General features: G+C 43.3%; 1 protein-coding gene across 5 annotated transcripts in view; it reads right to left on the reverse strand.

Annotated features, from left to right (window-relative positions):
* The window catches only part of SYDE2 (synapse defective Rho GTPase homolog 2), a 63817-nt gene that overhangs the window by 20193 nt on the left and 15821 nt on the right, over positions 1 to 27803 (reverse strand). For all 5 annotated transcript variants that reach the window (XR_012646519.1, XM_075002209.1, XM_075002210.1 and 2 more), the window contains exons 3-4: positions 9899 to 10995; positions 4146 to 4272 (exon numbers count right to left, since the gene is read on the reverse strand). Coding sequence is in view for 4 of the 5 variants with exons in the window: in XM_075002209.1 (XP_074858310.1) it covers positions 4146 to 4272; positions 9899 to 10995 (1224 nt within the window). In the remaining variant the exon portion in view is untranslated. The remainder of the gene's footprint in view (positions 1 to 4145; positions 4273 to 9898; positions 10996 to 27803) is intronic.

Here is a 27803-nt window from a genome sequence, read left to right on the forward strand (position 1 = left end):
AAGAGGAAGACCTCGAGTAATGTGGAGAAGATCTACTGAGACTGAAGGACAACAACTGGGGTACTCCTGCAATCAGCTACAAGTTTTGTCCTGAGACAGAATGAAGTGGAGGAAACGTAGATGACCTATGTTCCGCTCAGAGTACAAGGGTTTAAGTCAAATAAGTAATTGTGGGATTGTGCTGAAAGGATGAGATTAATTTAGGTGCATACCCAGGGTTTATTTTCTACACTTTGTACTACACCAGGTCAAATCTCACCTCACATCCATTGGAAGACTTATCTGAAGTAGTGAGTTGCAAAGGCAACCGGAATGCTGTGAAATATCTGGGGTTGCCAATTTTGGTTAGACACATTCCTGGAGGTTTCATCACATGACATAATCTTTAATTAATCTTTAAGTCCTGTAGACTCTAGGACAATTCTAGAAATGTCACAAGTTGTTCTAGATGTGGATATGAACTATTTCATAAGTCTCCTGCGTGTTCCCAAGTGAAATGCCGTAGAACTTTAACCTCCCCAGACACACAGTAATGGTTTAAAAGAGCCATTCTTCTACAAAAGAATTTTCCCACAAGATTACAGAAGGAGACGTCAGAATTGGAATTCATTTACAAATTTAACACCTTTAACCTAGACCTGAATAGAGATCTTAGCCTACTTATACATTACAAGGGCAATCTCCTCATCTTTGATACTCGCAGCAATGACAAACATTCAGCACAATTTGCTTCATTAACTGGTCCTACCATTGACAGGTAACTTCCTTCCCTTCTGACTCCACTTCCTGCTACATAAACCTTGGATTCTGTATTTCCACTGCAAACCCATCTGATGAATTGGGTTTTACCAGTGAAAGCTTGTGACCTAATAAATTTGTTAATCACTAAGGTGCCACAGGATTGCTTGATATTTGTGAAGCGACAGATGAACACAGCTGCACCTCTGAGGTAGTATAATATATATGCTAGGCTTTATATTAAGGTGCAAGATACTATTTCAGTTTTGTACTGAGCCAAAACTTGCTTTAGCAGTACATCTGTTTGTCCATTACTTAATTGCAGCTCAACATTAAGGTATTGATTTCTGGTATTTGACAATTAAACTCTTATTTCTATGAGTTATTTCACAAACCTAAGCAATAAGTCATCTGCATTTCCAATCTTTGTTTACAATGATCAAGAATAGCACAAGACCATAACAATGTCCTGAAAGATGCTTGTTCTAAGAATTCTCACTTTTTTCTTGTGAACTACTAAGTTAAATAATCAAAAGGATCTTTTAAAGAGTTTGATGAGTGTTCACTGTGCTACCTTTCAGAATAAAGAATATATCATTAAAGCCAGTATCTTCCCTCTGGGAGTAGCCAGTAGCTGCTACTGCTGGAGAAGGCAAAAACCAACAGTGAAACTAGCCAAGGTAGCAACAGTAAATAGGGTTGATCAAATTCTATTCTGCAAAGATATTATTAGTAAATACAGTAAAACTGCATAAAATCTGTCAAAGCGTTTCTTCTAGTTACCTATCCTCAGCACTAATTAACTTTTGAAAAATATGCATAAAATAGAAAGTTGATGGAAAATACATTTCATTTCCCAAAAAGTACCAAACTGAAACCAGAGGTGTTGTGGCCCAGTAAATTTTCAAGTCTTGACAGTATAAGAAGGAAAAAGTCTTGTTCCAATTTCTGCAAGCAATGAATGTATATCATGAAGCATGACAATTATTCCACCTTTTAAATAGCCAGAGATGCCGACTAATAGATCCCGACATTACACTTTGGTTTTAGCAAAGCTTCTGATATGGTCTCCCACAGTATAAGGTGAATAGAAAGCTGGCTAGATCATTAGACTCAATGGGTGGCGATCAATAATTCAATATCTAGTGGGTAGCCAGTATCAAGTGGAGTGTCCCAGAGGCTAGTGTTGTTCAATATCTTCATTAATGATCTGGATGACGGGACAGACTGACGCTCTGCAAAACTGCAGCTGATGCCAAGCTGGGGGAAGGGAAGATACGCTGTAAGATAAGGATAGCGTTCAGAGTGACCTAGACAAGTTAGAGGACTGAACCCCTATGAAATCCGATGAGGCTCAACAAGGACAAGTACAGACTCCTGCACTTAGGACTGAAGAATCCTATGCACTGCTACAGGCTAGGGATCAAAATTCCCTCAAAGCTGTGGCCATCTAATCCGCCCTGCGCAAGGGCTCAGGGATGTTGCACGTGGAACCGCCGTGGCCAGGGGAGAAGCATGCTCCTCCAGCTCCAGCAGGCAGCTGCTGCAGACAGGGGAGAGAGCAGGGCTGGATTAAGAAAGGGGTTTAGGGGCTCTAGCCCAGGCCGTGTGTTCTAGAACAGCCCTTGGTAGTGGAGAGGGCGGCCTCTCTGTGCGCTGCTGTTTCTTCACCCCAGGCTGCAGTTGTGTCCCCAGGAGTGCCAGGGAGATCTGTCCCTGCAGCTCCCATTGGCCAGAAATTGTGGCCTATGGAAACTGTGCACGGCAGTACCTGAAGGTGAGCACAGGGCAGCATGGAGCCACCTGTTCCCTACCACCACCAAATGGGATCAGCCCTGCACCTCAATCCCCTGCCCCAGTCCCCTCCACCACCCTTGCTCCCTCCTTGACCCTACACTCCAACCCTGACCCTTAACTCCTGCCCAGACCTGCATCTCCATCCCAACCTCCTGAGCTGAGCCTGCTCCCATGTTCCAACTGCCCGGACGCAGCCTGGCGCTCCCTCCTACAACCCAAACACGTCATCCCCAGCCCCACCCGAGGCTGCACCCCCAACGAGAGCCCTCATCCCCCTAAGTCCTCTCCCACACTCCAAACCGCGACGCGCACCCCCTCACAGATCATTCATTCACAGAACGAATTTTGTTACGTGTACCCATATGGAGCTGATGTGCAGCAGATCACTTCTGTCTTGTGGCACATAACTAAATTCATTCTGGGCATGGACATAAAAACTAGAGGGAACGCTGCTGGGAGCCTGACGGGCTAAGCAGCCATTCTGCAGAAAAGGACCAAGGGTGAGAAGCTGGATACGAGTCAATAGTGTGCCCCTGTTGCCAAGAACCCTAATGACATATTGGGTTGCTTTAGTACAGGGGTCTGCAACTGAAATAGTGAGAAGAGACATTTTTTTCAAATTCAGTTGCCCAAAAAAAAAAAAAATCAATAATTCATGAGCCGCAATGCGCATAAATGCAAGATGGCCTTTAATAAATAATGACAAACTGTCATTTTTGTAAACCCTCTGAAGAGCTGCGCGCACACACACTGATTTGTATCAGTTAGGAAGTTAAGTTACTCCCATCTCTGGGCTTTATCTGCCTCAGCCCCAAATCCCCCGGCTTAACCCCTTCAGTCCCAACCCCCTCCATCCCCAGGCTGAACCCCTTCAGCCCCCTCATCCCTAGGCTTAACTCCTTCTATAAATGACCAACCAAAAAGCATGTGTATGATCAGGTTCATGACAAATCATTTCCTACCGCATACGTTTAGTCTCTATGCACTATTCACTAATCTACCTCCAACACAAGACGAGACGTTTTGCTTTTGGCTTAAATGGGAGCAGGATCTGGCTGTAAGTACCCAATTCCACAAGGCCTTATGGATGTGCTTAGCTTTCTCTAGTGCATGAAGTCTGACTGACATCAATGGAATTATTTGTAAAATTAGCACCCGGGCTGGGGCGGAAACTCACGAATAAAACAGATTTCTTAAAACTCTCCCACTTGGCGATATCCACATGCTGTTTCTTCTCTTAAATCATAGGATAGCTGGAGCACGGACTGTGTTTCCTTTTGTGTTTGCATAACACTTGGTCACGACTAGCTCTTCTAGGAACTATCACAGTACAAAGAATAAACAGTATTAAAAATTTGGCATATCTCATGGACCTCCATTCACATCAAACCTCTATCCTCTTTCTCCACAGCCCCTTACACTCTGTTTCTCGACCACTGGTACATCTCATTTTTATATGACAAAAGCTAGGATTCGCCTTCCCTTTCTTTGTCAGCCAAAGCGCTGTTAATGAATTATTTGACACTCCAAGGAGGCATTTGAAAGCACAATTTTCTTTATTTAGATATAGATTTCCCAAGCTTATATATTTAAAAAAGCAAATGTATTACCTGTTATCACATTAATATCTGGGTATTGGTTTTCACAGAGAATAACAGCCTTGCTATCCCTCTCAAAGGCCTCTCGAAGCTCTTTCTTGACTGCTGCTGAACCACATAATCGGTACAGGCCTACAACCTAGAAGTGAAATCATGGCCACACTGTGACATATTGCCCATCATAGAGCATGAAGCCGTGCTACACAGACAACTAGAATAAAAAGCGCAAGATATTTTACAATGTCTTCAGTTAAGGATGAAAAAAAAAATGCTCACACCCAAAACTTACTAATATAAACCAAAAGCATACAGCAAAATCTTTGAACATGGAATAGCAACGTGTTATCAACATAATACAATGTCCACAGTCTTGGTTATAATAGTAAATAAAGAAGAATGTTCTCTACAACACTGAGTCTCAAACTCTTATCAGTTTGTTTCCATGGATGCAGCTAACGGCCACAGCCACACGTATTGAACCAATACATCTTTGGCAGAAAGTAATTTTTATTTACCTACTGGTTTGTTGCTGAGGCACTTGCAATTAACTTTAAAAGACAGCCACATGTCCACAGTGGATGCTGATAATTTTCTGCTAAAGAGTAAATCTTTTAATAAATTCCATCTCATAAAAAGTTGCAGGATTTAGTGTTAAATATTAGTGCAAAGCAAAAAACTCCTTTTCCAAAAGGACTACTCATTCTTACACACCCTCACCCACCCAACAGCCATGGGCAACCTGCAGCCCCTCAGAATAAGCCACTGGTAGTTCATGAGACAGTTTACATTCAGCACCCACAGGGACAGCCCCCACACAGATCCCAGTGGCTGTGGTTCGCCCTTTCTGGCCAATGGGAGCTCTGGAAAGGAATGGCCAGCACCTCCCTGTGGCTCCCATTAGCTGGGACTGGTGAACCACAAGCACTAGGAGCTACAGGGAGCTGTGCCTGAGGACATTTAATGTAAACAAGCTGTCTTGTGACTCACCAGCAACTTACCCTGATGGGCCACAAGTTACCCACCACTGCCCTCCACCCCCCCCCCCTTACATACCCCTTTTATTGGCAAGGAATGGACAGAAACAGCCCATCCATACAACGAGCCAGGGCAACCACTCCTAGCCCTGGGGTTTTGGACATAAAGGGGAGGATTACCTGGGACAGGTGACTGTGGAGAAGCAGGGTTCAGTGGGCCTGGGGGGGTGGGACGCAGTGGAGCACCATATGGTGAGTGCAATGGGAAGGGAGAGGGAGACCACCTCCTGTGGGGGGGGAGGGGGGCAGAGTGGGGAAAGAGCAGGGGAAGGGGTGGGGCTTGCAGCATGGGGGGCGGAGTGCCCAGGGCCCCACCCCCTTCTGGACAGCTCTGGAAATGGGAATAATGTCCTAATGAACTTCAATTTTTTTTATAGTACCTTGTGAAGGAGCACTAGAACAATAAGCCATAGTACAAAAAGGAAAAAATTAAGTCTCTACATTAATCTAAGTACTCTTTGCTGCTCAATTTCTAGTGGCTTCTTAGAAAACGAAAGACTCTTCCAGAGTCCTGTTCTCCACCTGTGATACAAAAACCCAGAACTCTGAACATTTTTACTCTTTATGACCACTGATGAGTGGGTAGAAGCTCAAGGAATAACACAACATAGTGCAGGTAAAACTGCAAACCTCTTAGTACTCCGCTTGTTCAGCTCACCACTTGGGTGCTAGTGTAACTGTTTAATTCACAATATGTTAACTCCTTTGAGTATAAACAGTAAATAATTTGGATTAGAAAGAGTGTCTCATACTTTGTAAGGTAATTCTATGGACACTAGTCTAACGACGATTAACAGAACCTCCAGTAAACAACCTTTGTACCTGTGAAACACGGCCGCAGATTACAGATTATGCACATTTAGAAACAAGGATAGCTAAAAATCAATTAATAATAGAAAATCAAAGTAATTTGTCACGTAAGTAATTTAGAATTGACACACTTGCTTTGATGTCAGTTACCTATATTTGATACCATAGCCACACAGGTATCAAGAGACATAAAAGGGGTGGGCAAATACCAGCTCCCAGGCTGGATACGTTCCACCTAGCTTAGTCCCTGGCACGCCCCGACCTCTATTTACCCGCACCGATGCAGGTATTGGGCAATCACAGCTGTTGGTGGCCGCAGATCGTTGCTTGCAGCCAATGGGAGTGGTAGGAGTGATGCCCCAGTCCACATCACTTCCTGCCACTCCCAGTGGCTGCAAACGGTGATCTGCTGCCAACAAGAGTTGCGACTGGCTGATACGTGCAGAGGTGCAGGTAAATACAGCGGCCTACTTTCACCCCTGCTCTAGTGTCAGGTAACCAAGCAACAAATCTGAGACGTGTTAAGCTATTTTATCAACATGTACATTGTTTTAAGTTACATGGTCACTTTTATACAAAGCATGAGGTTACATTTCCTAGAGGAGCATACCACATTCAGGTACACACATGAATGTAACTATACATAACTGTCATGCATTGAAAAGTATTTTGTGCATAGATTTTTACATGCTCTATTTTGCTATATATTATTACCAAAATAAAAACCTTTGCATTTTGGTAACATCCGTTCTCCAAACACTTGTCAGATAATAGAGAACTAAGCCTAAAACAACCGCTAGGAATGGGCGAGTGTTATTTTGATCCCTAGTTTACTGACTGGCAAACTAACTAGTAAATGAGAACAACAAGAAGTATTGTGGCACCTTATAGACTAACATATTTTGGAGCATAAGCTTTCATGGGCAAAGACCCGCTGCATCAGACGCATCTGATGAAGTGGGTCTTTGCCCACGAAAGCTTATGCTCCAAAATATCTATTAGTCTATAAGGTGCCACAAGACTTCTTGTTGTTCTCAAAGCTACAGACTAACACCTCTCTGATAACTAGTAAATGGCTTTTCTAAGGCTACGCAGTTATGAGCAGAGCAGAGACTAGAACCCAGGAGTCCTATATGATGGCTTATAAAAAAGGGCATTTGTTTGACCATGTGCTAATAGTCAAGTAAGTTACCTGGATCCAATGCCCACTGATGTAAGAAAAATTAAAGAGTGAAGACAATGGAATGTTGCATCCATGTAACTGAAAGCAGAAATAAGCCCTGTATACCCAGATATTGGGCACTCAGCTATGTTATAAGGTTTTACTATCGCAGCTTGTTAAATCATCTCTCCAGCAGTGACATTAGCAGAAACACAAAGTTACATCCTGTATAGTTCAGTAAGAAAGCCAAAAAGTTTCATGTATAGTTAGTCAAATGTGAAATTAAACATGCACTGTACATCTAATACTCTTAGTCTTGTTTGTGTGAGTTGAAAAATTACATTTCATGCTTAGAAGCACCAGGCACCTAAAGACAATTCAGAACCTATTTATTCAGTCATCAGTAATGTCTTGATTGGCAATATCATCATCTACATGATTAGGTGCTAACAAGCACAAGAATAAAAGGTGGAAGCCCTAGGACATCTATAATGCAATGGTTCTCAACTTTTCCAGACTAATGATCCCCTTTCCAGAGTCTCACATACTCCACTTAAAAAACAAAAATACAAGAGTATTACAGCACCCTACAACTGAAAATTGCTTACTTTCTCATGGTTCGCATGAAATTGTAGTTTGCATTGACTTTGCTAGTGTTTCTACACAGCCTGTTATGAAACTAAACAAATAGGTAGATGAATTAAAGTATGCCCTATGGTTACACATGCTCCTGTTTGAGAACCACTCTTACAATGTACTGTAACTAAAAATGGTGAGGGTTTAAGAGGAAAATTAGAAAAGCTTGAGTGCAATAGGTGAAAACACAGTTACCAGTGATATTCAACTCCAAAACAATGAGAATACACAGCTACGTTATTAAAAACTAAAAGATATTCTAGATTTAGAAGAGCTACTATATGGAATTATACAGTAAACTCTTTCATAGCCAGCAGTCCTGGGACCAGGAAGTTGTCAGATATTCAAATAGTCTGGATAATAGAGAGGTATACCTAACAATGCATAACACTAAAGAAAAACAAGATCAGATATTAAGAAACAAAAATGTATCCAAAGTACAGTAGTCCCTTGAGTTACACAAGGGTTGCGTTCCCACACACCCTCGCATAACTTGAATTTTGTTTAAGTCAGGGGGTAGCTTTTTCCCAGCAGGTTTCAACTGGGGCCGGAGCCGCAGTCGCACGTGGAGGTGGTGAGCCGGGCTGTGGGGGTTGAGCTGGGGCAGGGGTTGAACCAGGGCTGTGCAGGGCCAGAGGGTTGAACCACGGATGGCAGGGTTGAGCTGGAACCAGAGTGAGGCACAGGGGTGGGAGGTGAGCCGGAGCCAGAGCTGAGCACAGGTGGTGAGCGGGAACAGGGGAGCGGGTTGAACTGGGGCCATGTGGGGATGCGGGGGTTGAGGCAGGGCCAGGGGTAGCGAGATTTTGAGTTGTGTTTAACTCACATGAATGTGAGTTAAGTGTAATTTCAAGTTGTGCATTTTCAGGGTTTACTGTTCTTTACTTACCAAACACCAGTAGTATTGTACACTGCCAACTTGTACTGTATTTGCTGTATTTATTTGTATTTACTTTCACTATGCTGTACTTATGGCAAAAGTAACTAAAATTTACTTATGGTTAAAATGCTGGTTATTTGGGAGTTCTGAGTAACAGAAGGCTGGATATGAAAGAGTTCACTGTAAAAGGAGGTGGTAGCTCTCTCATGAATCCATATTACACAAGATTATCAGAAGACTGTGGTCTGTGTGTGCTGTGGTGAAACGAGAGTCTCATTATCAAAGTCAAAAATGAGAGGGGTGAAACCATATATAGCTGAGTGGTTAAAGCGTTGGCCTTTAAACCCAGGGTTGTGAGCTCAGTCCTTGAAGGGGCCATTTAGTGGTCTGGGGCAAAACAGATTTAAAAAAAAAACAAACACTAAACTCTCAAGGGATGGTGATAGGCCCTGCTGTGAGAGCAGGGGACTGGACTCAATGACCCCTCAAGTTCCCTTCTAGTTCTATGAGACAGACCTATGTATATGGTCCCAAACCATTCATTCACCAACAAAAGGCATACATTTTAAAATGTACCAAACTGGGGGTGGGGGAGGTGGGGGAATTGCAAAGTTCACCAAAAAGCATGGCACACCTGGAATGCAAGTCTGTGTCAGAGGCTCCCAGGCCTCACACATTATGGAGTACTATGTGAAAGCTGCTCTGATATCTTCAATTTCATTGGCCAGAGAAGTCTGATTCAGAGCTGTGACTATTTTGGAGGGCACAAGGCCTGACTTGTGGGCATTTGGGAATTTCATATTATAGCTTTTCAACATAAGTGCAGCAGCATGGCTTTATGGAATGAACCATTGGTCGAAAGTCAGGAAGTGGTGAATCCTAAACCTAGCATTGCCTTAACCAAGGAGTGAATCCAAGTGCCATAAACTAGTTTTATTTTTGTTCACATAGTTCTAATGCGCCAGTGGCATTAAGTATAGGGCTTCCTAACGAAGAAGCTGAAAATGCTGGGCTCACTCAACTTCACTGTTCCCCACCACGTTAAAATGAGCAAGGGGAGAAACTTGCACATTGACAATAAAAGTGAAGAGACCACATCAGAGGAGAAACTAAAGAAAAAAAAAAGACACACCGTAGGAAACATTTACTCTATTCCTTTGCTTACTGCTCAAATTCAGAACATAGCACTGCAATAAAATTTAGCCATCTGGTAGAGGAAGAAATGTTAAAGTGTTTACAGTACCTGGCAGCCCCTCTTTTCAATCTCCATAATACATTTCTGCATCAGAAGTGGTACCATCAAGCCCACATTTTCCTTCTCAACAACTTTTCGGGCATCTATTCCAAATATCACTGGTTCTCGATATGCACCTAGACCATCAAGAGAATTCTCCCACTGTTCTATGAGAGTTAGTTTGACATAAATAAGTCCTCTGGGCTCCAGTTTGACAGCCATCTGATGGGTTTTTGTCACTCGAAAGAGAGTTGGGAGAACCACTGTTCCATGACAGCAAACACGATTTTTCCGTGGGGTAGGCTCCCAGCTGAAGACCACTAGTTTTAAATGCTGGGCATTCTCAATTTCTATGTTGAAAGTGTGGTCCATATCTAAAAAAGTTGTCCGGCATGTAAGCAAAGCTGTTCTTGCTTTGTTTACCGAATCTACCTGAATTGCACAAAAAACATCTTTCGAGTCCATCCGTGGTGGTTTCAAATCTTCAGCACCATAGAAGTGAACATTCATGAGTCCGGATATGTATTGAGAACACTTGGGTTGATCAGAAAAGCTGTAATGTCTGAAAGCATCAATGTCTATTTCAGTTTTACTGTTATTTGGAAGTGTCTCTTTTCCTTTCCCAAACCTGCTTACAGACCCATGTTTACCTGATTTTGTTATAAGCTCAGGAGAGTCTCCATCACTGAGGTAACCACCTTTACTGGAAGATTTGGAAGTTCCACTACTTTTCTTTTTGTAACCATGTTGTGATGATACACTACTGTCAAGATGGTACCGACTTATAACATTCCTGCTAGCAGCTGCTGTTGCATTTCCAGAAGATGGCAAAGGTGTGACATGGCATGTACCCCGAGAGTCACCTTTCACCAAGGAGGAAGGATTATCTGAACTATTAGAGCTTGAGGTTCCTTTGATGCTTATCTTCCTGCTGAGTTCTGGCAGTTTCTTCATTTTCATTGAAAGTTTTCTCACAGTTCTAGGAGATTTTATTTTATCAGGGAAAGGCCAATTGATTGAGCCTCCTTTTTTCAAATGATTAGGACTTGGAGGAGGAATTTCTGCTGCTCCGGTCTCAATCTTGTTTGCAGATACATTTCCAGATCCTTTAAAAGAAAACAAAACAAAACAAAACAAGAATGTAGTTTTGAAGTTGCCCATTAACAGCAGTTTGCAGCAACAAAAATTCATGCAGTATGGAAGCAGTTACCAGTTAGTCAGTTCAGGCTGAACCTCTCTATGCCAGCACTCTCTTGTCTGACAACATCCATAATCGGGCCAGATTTTAGTTAGATGGATGACCGCTTATCATGGATGCGCCCAAATTTCTCGTGGTTCCATAAAGTTTGTTTACAGTCACCAGTCCTGGCTCTCAGTGTTCAGTGCGGTTATTTGGCTCTAATTTACCAATAAATGTACTCTCACAGCCTAGTAAGCAGTAGAAGTGTTGGTAATGCTGCTAGACAATATTGACCTCCTGTGATCTGGCAAATTCTCTGGTTCAGCACTGTTCAGGTCCCAAGGATGCTGGATTAGAGAGGATCATATGTTCTCAATACATATGGGATCTGCTTAGACAAGCACCATGCATCACTTGGACAAAAGCACTTTCACGCTTTGCTGGCTTTTCAGCAAAAAGTTGGCAGAGGATGGTCAGAAGCTTGATTCTTCCCATTCTGCTGAGGCTTTGTCTACCAAAATAGAATAGATGCAACTACATCTTAAACAATTCACCCGCCTTACCTGTGTAGAGATCCAACTCTTTGTATAACATGTCCACAAAGAGACTGACTTGCCTGCTTCTCCAGGGTACATAGCCCAGGCAGCCACGAGTGCAGATGGGAGCACTGTGAAACATGGCTCTCCTCTGAGTACTGTCACTGCCCTTGGACTACTCAGGAGAGGCTACAACGCACAGTGTTCTGCAATGAACACACTTCCACTACAGAGAAATCCTCCTCAGAGCATGCATCTGTTTTGTCATGGTGGCACTTCTTTGGTACTTTTACTGTGTTTTTAATATGGGGTAGGCATTTCATTTGAGCCCTTACCACTGTGTTTTTAAAAAGTTTTCGTTTACTTTGCAGGCATTTCATTTTTGGGACTCAATTGTTTAATTTCTGTTTAATTAGCGTCTTCATTTTTACAGAAGTACCACTTTCTGGAGCTAACTACTACTGTGGTAGAACTCTTTTCATTCATCCCCCTCCCCACAGGGATGTCAAACTTAGTTATATTATGGTTATAACCACCTAGTGATTCAGCTCTATTCATGTCTTGGATCAGATCCTGCATTCCTCTTAGCACTAAAAATCAAGAATTGCCTTTATTCTTGTGGGTTCCAGGATTACCCAATCCAAGATATATTCATTTATGGTGTCAGGAAACTTTATCTCTGCATCCTGAGGTGATAGGTATCTAGTCAACATGTGGATAATTGAAATTGCCCATTATTATTGGGTTTACTATATGTATAGCCTCACAGGTTCATTCCTCTGAAGAATCCCAACTTTTTCTGACTGTTAGCTCCCAAAAACCTTTTCCTCTTTCCTGGCAGAATGCCCCCAAAGTAGGCTTGGAAGTTAGCCAGTTCCCTTCACCTGTGAAATTGCTAGTTTTCCAAAGCTTAAACAAGTCACACCAACTGGCACTTAGTGGCAGAAAAGCCTTCCATGGATATACCCATACTACAGCATACAGTCAATTTTAAGGCACGTAGCTCAGTTTTACAAATTTGACTTCACTGCAAATACCATTAGGTCAATTTTAAAGGGTGCTAAGGTCAACTTTCTTGTGTTGATCCTCTGAGGTGGCCTAATGCCAAGTTCAATTTAAAAGGTCAAATTAATGCTAGTGTGGAAACAGCGTTACTTTACATTGATTTTATTGCCCTCAAGAGGTGTCCCACAGGTATCCCACAATGCCCCACAGGTATCTGTTCTGGCCGCTTTTTCCTCCTCCGCTCTCCAGGTGCACAGGAAGTAGGTAGCAGGAAGCCTGGGAATTTGAATTAATTTTCTTTCTGATCAGAGTGTGGATAGTACATCTCAGGAGCCATCCATCACTCTCTAGATGCTAGACATTGCATCTAGTCATCATGACTACTCAGAGTTCTTCTGAACTGAATTCTCAGGGTTGCAAAAGAGCTTCAGCATGGAGCCACAACAAGATCCTGGACATCATTTCTGTGTGGGGTGAACAATCAGAGATGAGCAGACTGCAAGTCAGCAAGCACAACATGGACATTTATGAGAAGATTTCATGAGGCATGACCAAGAATGGTTAGGCTCGGAAGGTTCAGCACTGCCAGGTCAAAATAAAGGAGATCAGGCAAAACTATCACAAAGTAAGAGAAGCCAAGGGGTGATCTGGATCATCTCCCAAGACATGTTGCTACTACAAGTAGCTGGATGCCATTCTTGGGAAGACCCAACTACGCTCAGTGAAGCTAACAGGGACTCTTCAAGAGACCATCCTCAGGACTCCAGAGGGACCTTAGAGGGCAGGAGGCTGATGTAGAAGAGGATTCTGACATTCAGCAAGCGCTCGATGAAGCTAATCCTGCCCCCTCCTCAGTAACACCTGATGCTCTGTGGTCCAGCAATGGTGCAGAGGCTTCTTCTGGTGCGTATGTTTTCAGAATGCTACAAGCAGATTGCAGCTGGGTTGGGGCACAGGCTTACTTTCGTGGAGCACATTTTTTTATACTGCTGCAAGCGGGTTGCAGCTCATGTGCAGTGGAACTTATGCCCCTTAGAACAGCTTGTTAGTATTTCTGGGGATGAAGTGCTCATCATTTTTGCAGATCTCCATAAAGGTCTCAGCCAGGTACTCTTCATTTTTTTCCACAAGGTTTTTGGAGAGGCCTGATTTATCCCATCTTCCGCGATAGCGCATCTTGCCACCAGGCAACCAGTAAGTAATCTGGCATCATGGCACCACAACATTCTGGCAAATTTTCCAGCCCTGTGCTCATACACTATGAACATATTTTTTTCACTCTGTTATTCTTAGGAGGCTGATGTCTCTTTTGGAAACCTAGAAGAAGCATGGGAATTAGAGTTCTTCACACTACTCCCTGGCCATTTAAATTTCCCAGGACAGCCCTGCTGCGTCATGTGGCTGGCGGGTTCTCCATCTCCCCACATCCATGCAGCTGGCAGGTTCTCCTGGCCCTCTTCCCTCCCTCCACACTGCTTTAGAAATTGGCTTTTCCTGTTTTAGGCAGCTTTTCCCTTGCACAGGATTTATGAGGGGCTGCCAAGGAAGTTTTTTTCCCATTCTTCACGGTTTACAGAGAAGCTCCCCCACCCACTCACCCCTGCCTGCCATGAATCTAGTGGGCCTGAACCCTTCTCCCTGCCATGCAGCTGTTGGGCTCTGCGGACCCTGCTCCCCACCATCCTTAAGCCAACCACATCCTACCATGTCCACAATGAAGTGGTCTGGATAACTAATAGCTTCCGTTCTGCAGAGGTTGATTCACTCTGTCATCCTTAAGAAGCCAAAAGTGGCCTTGAAAAAATAAGAGTTGCAATGATTGTCAAACAGACACCCATTCATTCTATGGGTAAGCACTTTGTGTTGCATTTAAAAAATTGTATCCAAATTTTGACATTCACTGTCTTTAACAGGCAGCAGGAGTGGGGAAGACAAGGTTGCTGCGATGAGGCAAAAGAAAAAAAATCTAAACAGGACCTCATCCTACAGCAACTTGAAAAGACAGACAGGGAGTGAGCCAAAACTGCCACCGACAGAAAGCAGATCCAGCAGTGGTGCTAAACCATGCTCCCCTACATGAACAAGAACTGGGCAGAGCTCCTAACAGACGTCAGGCAGCAGGGATCCTGCAGTCCATACTGGAACTGCAGAGGGACACCCTCCACAGGGCTCATTATGTGGCCTCCACTCCCTCTTGCCTGGCCAACCCTCAATAAGGCTCAACCCCTGCCCCATTGGGGTCCCTGAATGCAGCAGGTGGGAGAGCAAGGACAGTCTCTTACTCCATGCACAGGACCTCTCCACACTACAAAAGGCTCACACTTGATGCCAGGAGTCCTTTCTTTTTCCTACCTACACCTTAACCCTCATCCCTCTAAATAAAAACAATGGTTTTGTGAAAACCACAGTGTCATTTATTGGTTCGCATGGGGTAGGATGCAGTTGGAGGTGCCTTCATAAAGGTCACGCACACATCATTGTAAGAGTTGGGGGTGGTTTCACAATAGTTAAACATAGCAGGTTCACGTGGCTGTCTGCTCATTCATAAAGCTATTTTTCAAAGCCTCCCTGATTGCTGTTGCTTCTTCTGCATGGTGTGCGTTGGTGAATACCCTTGTATCCGTCTGTGCAAAAGAATTGCCCAGGGCATCTGCCTATGCAACGCAGGCCGGCATGAAATTTTCCCTCTTTGATTTGCAAATTTTATGGAGAATACATCATGCTACAACCACGGTGGGGATGTTGGTTTAGCAAAGGTCCAAACGGGTCAGAAGGCACCTTAACCTGGCTTTTAAATGGCCAATGGCACTTTCTACCACCATTCTGCCCTTGCTCAACCTGTTGCTGAAGCACTCCTTACTGCAGTCCAGGGTGTCTGTGTATGACTTCATGAGCCAAGGGAGCAGCGGGTGAGCAGGGCTGCCCAGTATCACAGCAGGCATCTCCACATTGCTAATCTTGATTTTCTGGTCTCGGAAGAAAGTCCTATCCTGGACCTTTCTGTATGGGTCAGAATTTCTAAAGATGAGTGCATTGTGCACCTTTCCCAACCACCTTACGTAGATGTTGTGACCTTCGTGACTCACCAAAACCTGCAACACCATGAAGAAGTACCTCTCATGGCTTATGTGCTCTGAGGCCAGGTGGTCCAGGGCCAGGATGGGGATGTGTCTATTGCCCCACTGCAGTTAGGAAACCCCATGGCAGCAAAGCTCTCCACTATGTGCTGCACATTTCCCAGAGTCTTGATCTTCCGCACCAAATGGTCACAGACTGCATAGGCTACCTGCATCAGCGCGGCCCCCACTGTAGATCTGCCCACCCCAAACTGATTTCCCACTGACGGGTAGCTGTCAGATGTTGCACACTTCCACAGAGCAACTGCCAATTGCTTGTGAGCTGCCAAAGCAGGTCTCATTCTGGTATCGCTGTGCTGCAGGGCAGGGTGACAGCAAATCACAAAGTTCCATAAAAGTGGCCTTGCAGAACTTCTGCATGCACAGTCACTGCTGGTCATCCCAGGCCTCCAAAATGATGCAGTCACCAGTGTGTGCTAGCTTCATGTCTCCAGAACCAGCACTACACTGCATACAATACACCCAGGGCAGCCAGCAGCTCTCCATTTCTGTTCTCCGCTTTTTCAATATCTTCTGAATCATCTGCATCCTTCTCCTCCTCCAACTGGCTTTGTCTAATCAAATATCACACAACATTTTGGGAAGTGGCTGTAACACTCTGTGCAATGACTCTAAGCTGTTCAGGATCCAAGCTAGTGCTGTGCAGCAGCATGAGCCAGGGGCAGGCTTTTGGAAAATGGCCTGAAAAATGGTGCAAAATTCCCTGTGGTGTCTGCTTGTTTTCCAGCAGCAGTGGGGTGGGGGCACTGCACTATGGGATGATGACATTGGACACCCACAAGCATTTGTGGCGCATTTTTCCCATAAGCCATTGTCACAAAAAACAGAATGCAACACAACAACAGGGACTGTGGGATAGGTACCCACATTGCATTGCTGACAAACTTAGGTAAGGCAATGGAGGTATGCTATGTCAACTTTTTGGAGATTTGAGGACACATCTTCAACTTCATAAAATCTAGCAGTTAAAAGTCGACTTCAATAAATTCGATTATTTCATAGTGTAGATGTAGGCCATCACATTAACAATGGAAGACGACGGACAAGGAATGCTGGCAGGTAGGCATTAGAAATGTATTATGTAATTTTCTGCACTGAGTACGCACATTTGCATACTGCATGACCCCTAAGACAGAAATCGGGACATTCAAGAGATTTACCAGGGCTCATCTCTGATGCACCTTTACGGCACTGTAACTTTCTCACTCAATGAGGTGCAACCTCCCTCAAAACGCAGCAAGTTACTATGCTGTAAAACGCCACCATAAACAGGCTCCCAGAACTGTTAGGAACTCCCCTCCTGGAGGTGGTTTACCTATCGCGCTAGAACTCTCTCTCAGTGCTGGTGCTGCAACCACATTGCTGCACTGAAGTACTGCTTGAACTTAAAAGTGTAAGTCAATGGGTCTGATTGTCTCATTTTTACCAGTGTCTCTCGGCATAGATCTACTGAAGATAACAGAGAATTACCTCAGGATAAATGGAACTGTGCCCAGTAATTCCAAGGTGATCCACAGGAGTGAGATCACAATGCTTAATGATGGTCTCCTCATTCTGAATCATCCTTTTTCCCTTGTGATATTTATGTTCCTCCTTGGTAGTCATTACTACCTTACTCATTCTGCAGATCAGATAACATAGCTGCCACCAGAGAGAATTTAAGACCACTTCACAACAGATCACTAGCTCTAGGCAGCCAGAAGGACTGTACCAAGTATGCTTTCCTCCCACTTTACCACAACAGGAAAAGATGAGAATTAAAAAAAAAAAAATCCCGAATTCCTAGTTGTTACAACAAGAAGAAAGTATAGACAATCTCAGTAATAAAATGCATGCTGAGCCACAGAAGATCAGATGTTACATAACTTCTGTTCTGCGCATACTGAACCTATTATACTTCTTTTCTAGTTGACATATTTGGTCATAACCACTAACAAAACTCCAAGCATAAATTACAATCCTTTGCTAAAGCTGCACTGGGAGGATCTGTAAATGAGCAAACATTGCTTACAAAGCATACTAAGCAAATCACACTGTCACATTTAATAAGATGGCTGCAACTCTGTTACTACCAGTAGATTTTTAAATGCTTTTAGCTTTAATTCATAGCACTTAAATGATTGTATAGTCTTTAACTGAGCCTCACAATTCCCCTCTATTAATGTGATTTACTTTTCACCATTAACAAGGTTAGTTTACTTTATCTACTTCACTCAGCTTGAACAGTGAAACCAGAAATACTAGTTTCACTATTTCATTAGAACCTTATTTTTCACTATTTTTGCAAAAGTTAAAAAAAAAAATCTAACGTTTGGGAACTAATAAGTGGCATTTTGCTAATTTTTACAGCTACAGTTGCCTTCTCTTTAACAAAAAAAGGCTCCTGATGATGCAAAATTACAATTCTGAAAAATGGTGCATAAGATCCGTTCTCCAGCAAAATACATGAATTTTCTTGTTTCCTCAGTTGCTGTGTCTCATTGATGAAGTTTGCTTACAAGGAAAAGACTTTTCCTAGCATGCCCGCTGTGTTTTTCTGGCAAGCACCAGAAATGTAGTGTTTGATAAAACTGGACAAAGCCTTTCCTTGTACTGCAAATCACAGCACAGTCCCACTGGTGGGCTGGCCTGAAGCATTCTGTAGTAATCAGCAGCATGCTTTAGCCTGCTAACATTAATCTTCCTTTCCTGTCAGAAGTCTCTGGCACAGGCTTAGAAAAGCAAGCCAACATGTTAAACTTATCTTAGTTTCGGTAGAGCTGAAGAGTCAATCTAACATTCTGAATGTGTGTGTCCAATTTCTGATGTATTCAGTACCCAACTGTTAGAATGAAATATGAGGAAAATTTTAAGTCAACTATCAGGCAGGCCAGTATTTCCATAAGTGTTCAACCACGTTTTGCAGTACGGACGGCAAGTGACTAAGGTATGCAAATGATTTTCCACACAGCATAAAGAGCTTTTAACAATCTGCAAAAAAACTCACTATAGCCTAAATCTAATAAATATTTGCTTGGCAATACAGTTTCCTCTATACAGCAGTCACATAATATTGCTTAAAGGAATAAACTGCTGCTTCTGGTTGCTTATAATATGAGGAAACACCAATTATTAGGCAAACTCAGTCCTAATTTCATACCACCCACAGTCAGAGTTTGATCATGTCTGTTACACTTATCCAGCAGGAAGAAAGGCAAGGGGAAACAATAGGTAAGAGGCAACTTGTGTTTAAATGACAACCAAAGCATCACCAGGAAAAAACAAGATGCTTTGCAATTTACTCCTGACATAGCTGATTATAAAGGTTCAAATTTATTGAAATACGTCAAGTTAAAATAATGAAATTGAAAGCCAGCACTTATACTTTCCACATAAATCCACTTTATATATTTTTTGGTTTGGCATTATAAGCATATGAGAGAAAAAGTTTTTTGGTTTTTTTTTGGCAGAACTCAACTCAGAGATTCATAATTTTATATTAGACTGGTTTCATATTTTCCTGGAAGGACACTACATTGAACGAAAATGACTTGACATTGTACACAATTACTCAAATAAGTTATTTGTCAGATTAATAAAGCAAATTTTTTTACTTGGTTCAATAACACAATTGAACAAAATTATAAAGCCTTCTTCGTAACTCGGGAAGCGTGCTGACCCTACGGGAATGGCAGTGCTTCATAAGTTCAGATATTTTTCATTTCAGCTTTATATTTGGAATCAGTGTCCATACAGTCCTGCATCTTTTAATCCTAATTAAATCAACATCTGCACAAGTGAGCCTGACCGGAATAAGAGCCGGTCTACACTAAAGGATAAAATTGAATGTAAGGGTCTTAGGTCGATTTTATAAACTACCAGTCTTCACCACAGCACTCAATAGGTCGAGAAGGGGCTCTTATGTTCAACTTTTGTACTCCCGATTTCACCAGAAATAACGCCAAAAATCAATTTTTCAACGCTGACTTACGCAAGTGCGGACAGCAGTGTTATTAAAATCAATTAGCCTCTGAAAGTATCCCACAATGCCCCCAATGTGTCCTTTCTGGTCATTGCTTAACCACTGCTCCTCTCCAGTTGAGCAGGAAGTAGGTGACAGGAAACAGGGGTCATCAGCCTGAGACTTTTGAATTTATTTCCTTTCCTTTCCGGCCAGCATGGTAAGCACATCTCTGCCACCACATGTACTAGCCATGAATTCTCAAGATCGCGAAAGAGCACCAGCATGCGGCCATCAGTGTGTGGGTAGTCTGTGCTGAGTAAACTGTGAACCAGCAAAAGAAAAGCATACAGTTGTGGGAAGATTTCCCAGCATATGTTTGAGAAAGGTTACACCAGGAATTCCCACATATGCTGGGGGAAAATCCAGCTGCACCACCACATGGCTGCTGGGCTGCACAGACCCTGCTTCCAGAAAGCGGCATGCCCTTCCCAAGCCACGATGTGGCTGGTGGGCTAGACCCCTCCACCCCGCCACATGGCCGCCAGGCCATGCGGACCATGCTTCCAGACAGCGACATGCCCTGTCCTGCATGGGGTTTCAGTGCTTAAGAGGGCTTTTTCCTTGCACAGGATTTAGTAGGACAGGCTGAGAAACTTGTTTTGTGCACTGTACATTTTACGGGGCTGCACCTCCCTCGCCCCAAGGTGCTATGGGGCTGTTACATTTTTAAGCGATCCCTGCTGGAACTGTGCTTCAGGACACCTGCCTCTGCCCTATGTCTGTTCTGCACGGGGTATTTTCTAGAGAGCTCTGTCTTCTGTCCCTTTTTAAAAGGTAACCCCAACCCAGCAGGTTCATTGGTTAAAGATAGTTTCCTATGTTCTCCCTGCAGGGCCACACTTCCTTCTGAAAGCATGTGCCTTAGGAGATGATTTCCTGTGAAGGAATGGAAGCTTGTGGGCTCTCTCTTTTACTTCCCTCTCCCACACAGGCAGTTCCAGGGTTTCTTTACCAGAAGGGGCAAGAGAATCCCTGCTATTCACAGGCTAAATAATTCTTGAGTGGGGCCAACAGACAACAATCTCAAGGGTTCATCTTTCTACAACCTTCCATCGTCTAATACTTCCTTAACTTTTACTTCTCCTTTTCTTTAGTCTTAGATCCATAACGAGTCTTGAAGTAATTACAGTGCTTGAGCCACTACTACTATTTAAGATTATTAAACTATTAAAATTATTAAACTCTCTTCCTCAAACCTGGCTCCTTCAGCCCACTTTAAAATCTCAGCCTCTCTGCCTCTTCACTTCTATTTGTGTGTTCCACAGATCTTTGGCTCATTAAGCAGGTAATTCAGACAAAGGTATATTTAAAGCAGCTGGTATTTTCATTTCTAAATCGAGATATTTCAGACCATTCTCAGCTGTTGAATTTCCATGAAGAAGCATTTTCCTGGGTTTCCTTTTTTCTTTAGTCTGGGATTGCATAATGAGTAGAAGTAATTACAGTGCTTGCACCACTACTACTTCGGACGGGCTCCTCACCACATTTTGGAGAGGACCATGTAATGGCTCCTTCCAGCACTATAACCACTAGACACCAATGCCCTCCCAGTGCTGGGGAAAGAACCCAGGCCTCCTAGCCTCTAACCTATTAGACCACACTCCCAGAGCAGGAAGAGAACATGCCATTGCATCTTCTTTCTTTGTGAAGATAGTGGTCCATGTGGTCACTACAGATGATTCTACTGGTATTTACACCATATGCGAGTGGCACTTGGGTATCACGGGCTTCAGCAGGGGAAAAGATTTTGGGGCCAGAAGTAGTCTCCTCTGAATTTACCTGAAGTAATGTCAGTATTTCAGACACTGCTGTGCTCAGGGCAGATTAGCACATCAATAGCCAGCACCAACAGTGGTCATCGCCAAAGCGTCCAGATGCAGGGGCAGACTTTGGAAAAATGGCCATATGTTTTCAATGGCAGGGGAGAGTGAGATGGGATGATGACATCACGCCCCCACAACCACTTGTGGAGACTATTTTTCCCCCACAAGATACTGGCACAGAAATCTTAAATGCAACTGGGCTGCAGGAACTAGGGGATAGGTGTCCAAAATCCACTGCTGCCGCAGTCAAACTTAGGCAATTAAGAGGGGACATGCTGTCGACTTTGTGAGCAGGTGTGGACACTCAACTTTGACTTTATAACATCTACTGTTACAAAGTAGACTTTAACAAATTCAACATTATTCCCAAGTGTAGACACCTTGAGCTAGCCAACTTCACCATGGAGAAGAGTGCACTTTTTCAGCTTCTTGAAGCTTGAAAGCTTCTCACTTTCACCAGCAGAGGCTGGTCCAATAACAAACCTCACCCACCTTGTGTTTTTATATTGATCTTTGTTACATGGATTGCCAACAAGTTACATTATTTTAAAGGCATAATATTTGATTGCCATGTTTTATATAAGTTTTTCATTCATTTTCAGACGTTTTAAATGTTTAAACATTTGTTTTACATTTTACCAGAAAATCCTGTAATTTTTTTATAGTGATAGGTTAAGGAGAATGGATAACTGGACAACACAAAAATATACCAGGTAACAATTTTTCCCTTAATTCTAACAGACCGTTACAATTTTAATGCAAATATCCAAGTATCCAATGAAAACCTGAAACTATTACTTAACTATAATGGCTATTCACCAAAACATTTTCCTACAGGTTTCCAGGAATACATATTTGAGTGGGCATGATACATATAACTCTGAAAACATTGGATTAAGTTCATATAAAAACGCTGTGGTACAAACAAAAACATTCTTCTAAAAAAACAGCCACTGAACAGCTGTCAACATACGTTCAGGATTTGTTCATGCTTTTTCCTCAGTCACTGATGAAGTTTGGAATGTTTATAAACAAACCAAACCAAAAAGATCCAGATACAAAAGCATTCCTGTGCAAGACATCCATGAGGTGCGTGTGTGTGTTGCGGGGTGGGGGGTGTAGAACACAAAGTATTCTTTTAAGTCATAAGCCACACAAAAATGTTGTGCCAGCTCTTCCATTCTTGCAAGTGGCATAGCTCCACTGAAGTCAACAGGACTACACTGATTTACACAAGCTAAATATCAGACCCATTGAGGTGTTTTTATGCTCAAAGAACTCCAACCTTATTTGGCTAAAAAACAGAATTAGAAACAAACAGTCTTTAAAGAAGAATGCATGTTTTCCCAAATTCGAACAATGCTAGTTAAGAAACAAGGAAGTTAAAATTTCTACTCAGTTTGGTGAGGTGAAAACAAGGAGGAAAAAAAATCAAAATCCCATTTTATTTTTTTAAAAAGGGTGTTTTTAAAATATTTACAGATAATTCAAATGAATGGAAAACCATTTCTTCTTTACACCTGTGGACTGATTTTTTTCCCCTCAACTACCATTTTTCAATCAGTTCTAGCTAAAGGTTCTAGGCTCAATTCCCAATGAGAACCCAAAGTGTGGCAGTAGAGACATTGCTATAAGGTAAAAAAAAAAAACCTTCTCCTGATGTTTTAGTTAGGGGTTAGAAACCTTTCCAGAAAGAGAGGAGAGACAATGTTCTGATAGCAACTAACTGTAGCTACCAGCTGCCCCCACCGACTGAAAATGAATTATTTTAAGTAGTCCATAATTAAAGAGGTGTTGACTGCAGATTAGCCTCCAGAGGCACATAATGCAAGTAAATCACCTAAACTGCCTGCACGTCCATTACAATAATGATTTTGCGGAGCCCAACATAGCTGATGTAATATTTCACTAGGGGGAAAAAAAACCAGATGTATAATAGCAGTTTAGCTCACCAGCCAAACCTGAACATTCAAAATCTATTAGAATGAGTTTGTCACCAATTTTTCGTGTCACTGTCGCTGCATACGCTGGTCTTGAACAGCTCATTTTCCATCTGTACGTTGTCAGTGTGACACCATGACCCACTGCCCTCCACTTTCCTCCTGGAGTTACTTGGAAGCAGGCAACTCTCATCTGTGTCCCAGTGTTGCTGCCCACCTTCGCATGCCTTTCGACCCTGCCATCTCCTGACAGACCCAGTTCTTTTTGCTCCATTCACAGTGCAGAAAGCAAAACCAGTTTTTGCTCCTTTGTGACAGCCAGGTTGTAACGAGAGTTATTCAGCACACATTACAGTCGAAAAAGAGGGAGAACCACAGCTCCACGGTGTCCCATACATCTGCTGTTCGCCATGTGTGGCGAACTGGACACTGCGGTGCGGCTAAGTGGCTCGTGAGGGCCCCACACGTGGAGTGCCCTCCACCCACTCTGTGCACACGCCCCACCCCTTGGTGGAACAAGCTTGTGGCAGCAGCTGCAGATGTGGTTCCTCCTGCTGCGCCAGGCATGGCTCCAGGGCCTTCAGCACCTCCAGACACAGCACAGCTCCAGTGAGGCACAGGCAGTTTGCATCGGGGTGCAGGGGGGGAGGCAGTGCCTGGGTCAGGGGGAGGGGCAGCACCTGGGTTGGGGGGACAGCTGTGGTGATGGTTAAATTTCTTTTGGACACCACTGTCACAGCTACTTCAGCCCAGGCCGCTAGGTCTCTTTGCTGCTTCTATCAACAAAACAGAGGTGTCAAGTGATGCCTCAGATCCACACACAACCAGACTAGGGGTGGGCAAAGACCATCCCATGGGCTAGATCCGGTCTGCCAGGGTTAGTCCCTGGAAGGCCTTCACCTCTATACTTACTGGCACCTCCACAGGCATTGAGCAACTGCAATGCTCATTGGCCACAGATCACCAATCGCAGCCACTGGGAGTGGCAGGAAGCAGTATCCCAGTCCATGTCACTTCCTGCCATGCCCATTCGCTGCAAACAGTGAGCTGCAGCCAATGAGAGCTGCAATTGCCCAATACCTACAGAGGTGCAGTTACTCATAGTGGCAGAAGCCTTCCAGGGACTAACCCTGGTGGTCAATCGCTTTTCTTGTTATCCACCACTGGACAAGGCCCTCAGTATTCAGCTCTGACAAAACTATTTAAGGTACACAGAAAAGAAAGGCAGGGGAAGGTCAACAGGAGCATTTCTCTAGTCTAGACCCTCCTTACCCCTCACCTCTTCCAAGCAGCACAGGGGTCGACTTTGACCCCTGAGAACTTGATTTCTCTTGTGCGCAAAATCAAACCCCAGAAGACTGACCTTCAAAGGGTCAATCTTCCAACAGAGTACATTAAGCCTTAGCTTCTCTCCTTTTGTTCTAGCATCAGCCAAGTAAGAGGTGACAAGCAGATAGTGCCATTTCCTGTGAAGAGTTCAACTACCTTAAGTACCAGGGAACTTTGAGGAGACAGTGAAGTTTAGCTCATCAAAACTGTTGGTGTACTGTCACTATACAGCACCGGGACTGCTGTACAGCACCTCCAGGCTATCCTGACGTTAGAGTTACCACCCACAGCCTTGTTTCCACAAGGATTTTACATTGAATCAGGTATCTTGGTATAAACACACACCTTCTTCTTCCCCGAAAGCAGTAAAGTGTTGCCAAAGTAACAATAAGTGACTGATCTAAAAGTTCCACACTGTTACCCAACAGATGCAGAACAGGAGAATGTATCTGTGCCTTTACTATAAAATATGAAATATTCAGGTCTGAGGCCACATGACACGGACTCTCTGTACATGCAGCTCTGGAGGCAGACGAAAACTTCACAAATCAGTAGCAGGCTAGGTGTGGCTCCTTTACTACGAAACTGCCAGTTGAAAGACTTTCGTATCCTTAGGCAAACTAACAAAATGCATACTGGTAAGGAAAATTAAGTACTAAGACTAAAGAGAACAATTCTGCCGCAGAGCAAACTAATCCATGTATAAGACACTCTGTGCCAATTAATAACCCCATCTCTCTTCCCAATTAACAGTCCAAGGGCATATGTATCTATGGACGTCCTACTCCTAAAAGAGATTTTCGGATAAGGAAGAAAGGCATTTTCCTAATCTTAATCAGATCCAGGGATCCATATCGTGGCAGTTTTCATAGCAGTATCCACTGTGTGTATGTGAAAGGGAGGAGATTATATGCACTCATTACAGATGGAAAATGGTGTACGCCTTTCTGATTAGTTACTGGGACATCACAGCGAGGTGTATCCATTTACTGAAGGCAGCATCAGACAATAACAGCATGTCCAGCTTGTAGGATTTGGAGAAAGTGTGACTAGGTGGCTACTTTACTCCTTTGGTTTCAGGAGGCTTTTCCGCCCCTTAAAACAGCCACACCTCTGCCATCTATTACATATACACATGCTTTTATGCTTCTGACATACACTATTTTAGCCATTTGAAATATGAGATTTTGAAGCTTTTTCTTACCCTTTGACATAGGATAATAGCGCATGCACCTCAGCTGTGCAAAATATAGACTTTAAAAGCTCTGCAGAAATCCAAAGCCTGAGACAGTTTCTCTGTGGAAAAGTTGGAGCTGGACAGAAACATGGAATGACAATCCCTATGCTCTATGAAACCTGAGGTTAATCTCCAGCATTAAACCAGGGTTGATTCTTAGTATCACTTTCCTTGTAACAGGTACAGTGGTGATGTTCCAGGAACAGAAATCCCAGCTCAGTCTGCAGACTAACATGATGGCTCCTACAAGGTGGTGGTAGAAAGTAAGAAGACACCTCCACAATTGGCACAAATAGATGACCTGTAATGGCACCAAGAACCAGGTAAGAGCCTACAAAAGAAGAGATGCTGCTCCAGAAAAAACAAAACAAAACAAAACCAAACAAAAAAACCAAACAAACAAACAAACAAAAAAACCAAGCCTTGCCACACCATGCTGGATACCTAGGTAAGATGAAATCTACTTCTAAGCTGCCCATGGGGATGGAAAGCAAAGCAGTTGCGTGACTTTTGAATGTTTGAGCTGCCTGACCTAGCGTGAGACCATCTTCGGAAAATTCAATAATCTCCATGTGTGTGGGCAACACCCTTGTTCTGGTGCCAATGGTAGATGTCAGCTGGGCCCCAAAACATGCTGAGGTAGTAGATTTATTACTGGACACTACCATTGTGACAATTAGCTCTCTGACTAACTTTGCTGATCCGAGGGTCCATTCAAGAACCAAGCAGCTAGGCACAGACTGTCTGGATTCTGACTCATGACTGACCCTTGCAGTATTGTGACAAGTATCAGAGAGGTAGCCGTGTTAGTCTATCTTCAAGAACAATAAGAAGTCCTGTGGCACCTTACAGACTAACAGATATTTAGGAGCTTAAGCTTTTGTGAGCAAAGACCCGCTTCATCTGTTGCATCTGTTCAGATGCAACAGATGAATCATAGAATCATAGAACGCTAGGAGTGGAAGGGACCGCGAGAGGCCATCGAGTCCAGTCCCCTGCCCCAATGGCAGGACCAAGTACTATCTAAACCATCCCTGATAGACATCTATCTAACCCGTTCTTCAATATCTCCAGCGATGGAGATTTCACAACCTCCCTTGGCAATTTGTTCCACTGTTTGACCACCCTGACAGTTAGGAATTTTTTCCTAATGTGCTACCTAAACCTCCCTTGCTGCAGTTTAAGCCCATTGCCTCTTGTTCTATCCTCAGAGACCAAGAAGAACAAGTTTTCTCCTTCCTCCTTATGACCCCCTTTTAGATACTTGAAAATTGCTATCATGTCTCCCCTCAATCTCCTCTTTTCCAAACTAAACAAGCCCAATTCTTTCAACCTTTTTTCATAGGTCACATTCTCTAGACCTTTAATCATTCTTGTTGCTCTTTTCTGGACCCTCTCTAGTTTCTCCGCATCTTTTCTGAACTGCAGTGCCCAGAACTGGACACTATACTCCAGCTGAGGCCTAACCAGCACAGAGTAGAGCGGAAGAATGACTTCTCGTGTCTTGTTCACAACACACCTGTTAATGAAGCGGGTCTTTGCCCACAAAAGCTTATGCTCCTAAATATCTGTTAATCTATAAGGTGCCACAGGACTTCTTGTTGCCCTTGCAGTATTATATCCCTTCTGATCGGAAAGCAGAGGGAGGTCTTTGTATCGTGACAAGTAGGGCAGAGAACCAAGACCTTTTTGACCAGAAAGGGGCTATCAGAATTACTAGGGCT

The sequence above is a fragment of the Carettochelys insculpta genome, chromosome 9 (genome assembly GCF_033958435.1).
Source record: "Carettochelys insculpta isolate YL-2023 chromosome 9, ASM3395843v1, whole genome shotgun sequence".
Taxonomy (NCBI): domain Eukaryota; kingdom Metazoa; phylum Chordata; order Testudines; family Carettochelyidae; genus Carettochelys; species Carettochelys insculpta.